Genomic DNA, 7718 nt, shown 5'->3' on the forward strand with positions numbered 1-7718 from the left:
TTGACGATTCAAAAATAGTACTGAAGGAATCAATAACTCCCCTTTGGATGGAAAGTGCATGACTGTGTTTGTTCTGCTAATATTGAATTCTTGTTCCTGCCACCAAATGACCCATATGTTGTTCAGTACATTGATTTGTGCTACTGTTACAAGTTCCATGCACAGATGCCACTTTCCTATACTGTGAGCAGGAAACACTGGGATGAAATGTCAAGAATACTAGACTTCTCGCAAAATTTATTTGTGAAAGAGAAGTTGCTAGCACAAATTAAGGTAGACACGTTCTGTGAGGTGTTGTTGGCAGTGATGTGTTGTAATGGCTCTGGTTCTCCAACTAGATGTTAATTTGAGATACGTTAATTCTTCAAAGACTTTCAGTCTAGCTGGAGTTAAGATTGTATGACTAATTTTAAATAAATAAGGAATAAATGTCATTGCCAACTTTCATTCCTTCTAGTGCAAAGGACAGTTCTAATTTTAAATCTGTATTTGAAATTATAACAGCATCAGCTATTAGTGTTACAGGGGTTTAATCTTCAAAACATTCTGGTTTTGGATATCGATGCTAAAATTAAAAGTGCAGATATCTACAACTTTGAACTTTTTTTAAGTGCAGAGTTAGTAACCTAGCTTTGAAAATGCCATGTGCAGGAAGCATTGATATGTGGCTGTATGAGAAGTCTGCTTTGGAAGGCTTCTGTGGTACCGCAGTTCAAGCATGCAAAAGCAAAAGAAAGCTGATGCCCTTCATTCTGCCTTATCTATTGCCCTTTCTTCAGAAGAAAAGCCAATAAACTTATCATCACAAACCACAGGCCAACTTACAAAAGGCTTTGACTACTGGCACCAGGAAAACATCAGTCAAAGATTATGTATGAGCACAAATGCAAAAAGCTGAAACAGTATGGTCATGAGACCATGTCCTTCAGGAGTTTTGCACAGGTGTGTTCTACCATTTGACATTTTTATTGTCTGTCTTCTGCTTAAACACTTGCAAATTCATCCCAGTAGCATGGATTAATGAAGGCGATTGGTGAAGCTGTTTCTTGACACAGGCAGCCATCAAGGGCTTCGCTTTTCCAGAGCACTTGTGTTCCCTGTCCTGCTGGGACGCCTCCTGTGATGATGCTTTTTGAGGTCATCATACAAAACAGTATCTTACTAAACCAAAACAGGACTTTTCTCTTGGGCTTGACATATTTGATAAACCTCTCTTGGCTCTGCTGCAGTAAGCACCAGAGCTTCAGCAGATCTGTATAATCCAGTAGAGAAAGAAAATCTCCTTGTACCCTGCTTGCCACTCCTTATAAGTCTTCTTGAAAACAACCCCTAGCATCTAATTTCCTTGTCAGAAGCAGAATGCTACTATTAAGGATGGAGTGCAAAGCTTCATTATGGTTGTCACTCTGTCTGTAGCTCATCTTATGAAGACATAATGTTGCATGACTTTATGTATTTGCCATGGTAGCATGCTGATCCCAAATTTTCCCATGTTACAGCATTAATGGTGTTGCCTTCTGTTCAGGGAAAAAACATTTCCTTCTTAGAATGGGGTGTTTGAGAGTCAAACTAAGTGGAAAAGACCAGATAACTTGGGGTGAAATTTAGGTCTGCACAGGTGGGCAGCAACGGGCTGTGGTGACTTGTAGCCCCTGAGATGTCTCTATGACCAGAGAAGCGAGTGTCACACACTGAGACCATGGGGATGGGGGTGGGTGCCAGTGCCTGTGCCTCTCACCCAACTTTATACATGTATTTTATCCTGCTAGTCTGCCCTGCTTTCTCTTTTTCAAGCTCTGCAGTCAGTGGGTATGATATGAATAGTTCGGTGCCCTTCGTTTTGGTCCCTGCTCTCTGAGACTGCTGGAGGAGCTTTTCTCAGCTGACTCCACAGGAGTCTCCAGAGGCACCAAGTCAATTTGGTGCCTAAAAGTTAATGGTGTGAATACCCTTCAGTGATTCCAGTCACTAATAACCATCCCAACACCCTACTGACACTTTTTGTTAAGTGCAATAAATATATTGCCTAAAGCCTCTGGTTTGTTTTTGGTGTTTTTTTTTTTTTTTTTTTAATTATTATTATTTTGTTTGTTTGTTTGTTTGTTTGTTTGGGGTTTTTTTTGTGTTTGAGGTTTTTTGTTTTTAAAAAAGCCACATAATAAACTCCAGTGACTAGAAAACTATTCTGACTTGTTCCAAATTGCTAGACTCTGTTTAGGACAGAAGCCTAATGATTGCATGATTTTGTGTAGTACAGTCTGGGGCAAATGTTGTGGCAGAATGTAGGCAGGAGCTCGTTACTGGCTGAGGGGGTCTGTCTCTGTCTTGTCAACAGCTAGGGTACACTTTCAAGGCAGAGCCGGAGGGAATGTAAGGAGCCAGTAGAGCCCATGCAGATTCTCTGAAAGGAGTGCATTTCCCCTCCAAGCGTGCTATTGATCTCAAGGAAATGAAACACCAGGAAGATGGAAGCATTGTGCACTTGAAAGGACAAGGATGAAAATGAATTAGTGAGGAAAGGAGGGCATCCCAGTCTGTCAATCTAGGAGCTCTTTATTCAGTGTACCAAATATTATAAAATTCAACAAGTACAAACCCACTGCCACTGAAAGGAAAGCACAAAGGTTTCAAAGGGTCAGTCTCACTTTTCTGCATATGCTTTATCTTTAAAATCTGTTTGTATTTGTTTGCAGATTACTATGCCCTCTTTGGTACTATGTGCCATGGCTGTGAATTCCCCATTGAAGCTGGAGACAGGTTTCTTGAAGCTCTGGGCCACACTTGGCATGACACTTGCTTTGTATGCTCAGTAAGTACAGCTCGTCTACATTTTAAACAAGCCTGTGGTAGCAGTGCCTGTGCTAACCTGACCGATGTGGGAGTTAACAGCTGTAACCTCTTACAATCCTCTGAGCCCGAGCAAAAAAGCACTTTCCCAGTTATTTGGAAGGTGTGTTGCTATTGTGAGCCTTTGGCATGGGTCCAGAGGAGTTGGCCCAGATTGCAGCCCTATGTCCTAGCATTTAACCCTTGACGTTTACTTCCTCAGAGCAAGCACTGAAGGCCATACAGGAACAGGCTGCATTTCTAAAGTAGCAAGAGTGCTTTAGACATAAAGAAACTGGAGCCAAAGTATCACCTACTCATATTGTATGACCAAAATAAAAAGTCCTAATCCTGATGACTAGATATCTTTTTAAAAAAACTGAACTTTACTCTGCTCCCAGTTAAGAACCTGTTGACATAAAGAAAGGAAGGTTATGATTACATCAACCATTAGTATTGCATCAAAAAGAGTATCCTTAAGAAAAAGTTAATAATTCTTATTCTTTTAATATATTTGTGCATAGAACAATGCCATAGTTTGGTGTTCTGAATAGCGTATGGTGTAATTCATCCATCTGAACTGGATGATCTTTTCTTTTTTATTCCATTTCAGGTATGTAGTGACAGTTTGGAGGGGCAGACTTTCTTCTCCAAGAAGGACAAGCCACTGTGCAAGAAACATGCTCACTCTATCAACATCTGATGCTTAGAGCTCATCCTGTGTAACAAATGTACTGAGCAGAATGAAAGGTTAACATGTCTGTGTTCAATAATCAGTTAAAATGATTTATATATGATTTTCTAGAATGGAAGAGAAATGTGGAAACTTGCAGATGGGGTTATACACTAATTTTTAGAGCATTTATCAGTTAGGGTTTTGCTTCACAAAGAGATAGAATTCAGGAATTGCACCCAAGCGAAACAACTAGAGTGCCTTTACCTCCACACTTGGCATGTTACTGTATTGGTTTCATGATTTTATGACTACATTTATATCTGCTTCAGTGTGAGAAGTAAAATGTCTATAAAAATAAATACCTGATATTAGAGGTCTTAGTTTTGCTGCTATTCAGCAAATAAAAGAAGATTGGCTTCAGCGATCCAGATCACTTTATTGCACTGATGTTTTTTACAGTGTGTCTAGAAGTATTGCAGCTAAACTCCATTAACAGGAATTCGAAGTAAAAGATAAGATTACATAGAATACTTAGCTCAGTAACTGATATTTTTATCTGATGCTCATATACATGAAACTTCCTGCACAACTACCTATGCCTTTGCAGTTAAATCTTTGATGGGTCTTCAAAGGACGGATTTTTACAAAGAAGTTAAGTGGTGTGGTGGCTAGGCTGATGAATAAGAACAGTTTAGAAGATGCCACTTAGAAGAAAACCTAAATGGGATACTCTTCCTTCAGTCTTGTACTACAAGAAAACTAATCAAAAAAACCTGCTAGTGAAGGTGTGTTTGACAGGATGGAAAGGATGGAAATGTCAGATCAGATCTTAAAAATAAGAAATCCGGGAGTTACACACTTACATTCGGAGTTCAGGTTTTAGATTATTTTAAGTTGCCTTGGAAAGGGGAAATTGCACTGAACCTGCAGGTAACAGTGTGTTATATCCAGAATGTGAGACTGGTGTTGAATGAGGGAAACTGCTGAAGTGCAACTGAGGACATTGTTTTTCTCTCAGTACATTCTTTACCATGTAGCTCATGAATATGTATATTGGTGGTGTGCCAGGTAGTGTACCAAAAACTTACTTTCTTGCTCAGCTGTTATGATTTTTATTAGTTTAGGTTTTATTTCTCTCTTTTCCTCCAAATGTAGGGAATATATTGCTGAATAATATAATATTGAGTCAGGCAGCTCAGTATCTCTCAGTTCCTGCAAGGGAGCAGAGAGACAATGCTGTCATTATGCATTTACTGCGAGCCAGGAGATGTAGCCTGTTCTGTGGCTTGATATGAATTTTGCCTCCATACAGAGTGTCAGGACAAGACCTGTGCACCAGCTAAGTCCCACTTAACTTCAAATTAGGGCTTAAGTGGTATGGAGCAATTGTAGGCAGATAGGGAAGAGGTGGTGACCCTCTGCATGGCGTGAATTTCGCTCCAGCAGAGTTGCACAACGGAGAAGGGGGCCCTCTCAGGGCCAGATCAGATTCCTGAAGGAAACGGAATTTACACACTATTTAATTCAACTGGGATGTCAGAGCTGAATTATCTTTAGCGCTCTTTCCAATAGATGTTGAAAGTAACCATTTACTGGGTTTGGTTTTGGTGGGGTTTTTTTGCTGGGTGTTTTTGTTGTTGTTTCGGTTTGTTTTTTGTTGTTATCTTTTGCTGGTTTGGGGTTTGTGGTTTTTTGTTGGTTTTTTTTTTTTTTTTTCTTTTATTGATACAAAGGACAGGTTTATCCATGAACCCATGGAGAAGAATACAAAAAGTTGCCATGGCTGAGTAAAGAAATTGTAATAAGGCATGTCAACAAAAGAGGGGGAAAGAAAACTAAAATTGTTGTGCAGAAATATGAAAAGATATTTGACTTCCTTCTTAATTCAGAAAGACAAATTCATGTTGTGGGGCTGTTTCACTTTATTTCCTGAGGTTGTTTTTCTTCAATACCACCACGTTTCTTTTTTTAACTTTTGGTGGTACAGAAGAAATGGCATAAAGCTGTTTAAAATGTTTACACTCTTGCAGATGTAGCCTTTTGTGAGTTTGGCTGAAAATCAGAAGAGTAGAAGCAGACTGGACAAGATACAGTAATATATGAGCCAGGTTGCTTTTGAAATTAGGTGGAATGTGGAGAAATGAGACCCAGAGACTACGTTTCAGTGGAGCTATATTGCACATGCGTGAGGAAAGAGGATGGGAATGCACAGGATAAGGCATTCAGTGATTTCTGCAATTCAAACCTCGCTATTTTAAAGTAGGATAGAAACTTTTCAGTTTGCCCTTGTCCTTAAAATCAAATTGAATTTTGTTTAGTTTTGTAATTTTAATTGGAACTCTATTTCTTAATCCATGTGCTCTAGGATTTGAAATTTTGCCGTTATTAATGAATTTGAGGAAAAAAGCCTGAAAGGCTCCAATAGTACTGCTTCACTTAGCTGTTTTGCCTTTTAATTTCTGCTTCTATCTATTTGTTTAAAATTTAAAAGGAAACATAGAGTCACTGATACATAATGAATATTTTATGGCTCTACCAAATTATATAAATCAACTAAAAGGAACATAATTTTTATTGTTATTTTAATAAGTGAGATTTTAGTAGAGCACTTTATAATAATGCCATATATCTCACTGAATATTTATTACCTTTTTTGTTTAGGACTATTTCATATTGCTATCTTTGTATTTTGTTTTATTTGTAAGCCTGCATATTTACCTCTAGAATATTTTGGGGTGTGAGTGTGTGTATGTGTATGTGCTTATATATACTACTCTATACATGCACACATACACGTGTACATTGAGAGACATACGTATAAATGCACATATACATACATATATTTGACTGCAGACTTGACATAGCAAAAACCAGCACAGTTTCATCATCATTTGGGGATTTAATGAGATTCCCAACTATTTTTCATATTCACTTAATTTAGCATTCATGTTTTGAGGAAATGTTAGAAAGTCAGGAGAGACATGTTAGCAACCTAACTACTGTGGTTTTTTGCATGCATTATTTTTTTTTTTCCAAAACTGCCTGTAAGACAATCGGTTTTAACTCTGAAGGTAGAAGGTCTTTATGAGTGAATAATTGAATCATGATGACAGTTTCAGTATATTGTAACTAAATAATTCAGAATTATGTGTAAATATAAATGCTTAATATAACAATGCAATAAACTTAAAAGCAAAAGTTGAGTTGTGGTTCAGCATGTTTGTTCAGTTGTGTACCTGTTTCTTCACAGAGCTCCTCACATCATCTACCCATATAAGTGGCTTTGCAACCAAGAGTAAGAAGAAACTACATCAATTCACAGATTACTTGTTTGAATTTCCTTTTTTTCATTGTTTTACACTAAACAACCAGCTATGAAGTCCTGGAGATTTCCTTGCTTGTGTTTAATAGTCTTTGGCATCAAATTTTGGCTGTTCACATTTGCAAGTTCATTTGTAATTACAACACAAAACAAGCAAACAAATCCAACACAAAACCTCAAACTCTCTCTGCCCTCAGTTTTTTTGTGGTTGTTGTTTTGTTTTTTGCTTTTTTTTTTTCTCTGAACCATAGCCAGCAAAAGAAAATCATGATCGTACACATGAGTAGATACCATTTGAATTGCTTGTTCTTCGTTTTTTGGGGGTAGAATGGAAGCTTGCTTTACAGAAAAGGACCTGGGCATCCTGGTGGACACCAAGTTGACCATGAGCCAGAGGTGTCCCCTTATTGACAAGGAAGACCACCAGCCTCCTGGGATCCATTAGGCAGAAGATTGCCAGTAGATTGAGGGAGGTGGCCCTTCATCTCTTCTCAGCCTTGGTGAGACACATCTGGAGTGCTGGATCCAGTGCTGGTCTTGTCAGTACAAGAGAGACATGGATGTACTGGAGTGAAGAGCTAGGAAGACAATTAAGGGCTTGGAACATTTGACATACAAGGAGAGGCTGAGAGAGCTGATGCTGTTCAGCCTGGAGAAGAAAGGGCTTGGGGGGATCTCATCCATGTCTACAAATACATGGAGAGGGGAGTAAAGAAGATGGAACCAGACTTGGCTCAGTGGTACGTAGTGGCAAAACAACTGTGAGGATGGTCAAACACTGGCATGGGTTGCCCAGAGAGATGGCAGAGTCTCTGTCCCTGGAGATACTCAAAAACCAACTGGACATGGACCTTGGGCTACACAAGGTCCCTTCATCTCCAAAGGTCCCTTCCA

The 7718-nt window shown here is 38.8% G+C and overlaps 1 protein-coding gene across 6 annotated transcripts in view; it reads left to right on the forward strand.

The window, feature by feature from the left end:
* Positions 1-6705, forward strand: part of PDLIM5 (PDZ and LIM domain 5) — a 134625-nt gene extending 127920 nt beyond the window's left edge. For all 6 annotated transcript variants that reach the window (XM_042807812.1, XM_042807810.1, XM_042807811.1 and 3 more), the window contains 2 exons: positions 2694-2809; positions 3440-6705. In XM_042807812.1, coding sequence (XP_042663746.1) covers positions 2694-2809; positions 3440-3529 — 206 coding nt within the window. In that variant the 3' untranslated portion in view covers positions 3530-6705. The remainder of the gene's footprint in view (positions 1-2693; positions 2810-3439) is intronic.
* Positions 6706-7718: the final 1013 nt, after the last annotated feature.

The sequence above is a fragment of the Tyto alba genome, unplaced genomic scaffold (assembly GCF_018691265.1).
Source record: "Tyto alba isolate M040663 unplaced genomic scaffold, T.alba_DEE_v4.0 Super-Scaffold_6, whole genome shotgun sequence".
In the NCBI taxonomy this organism is placed as follows: Eukaryota; Metazoa; Chordata; class Aves; order Strigiformes; family Tytonidae; genus Tyto; species Tyto alba.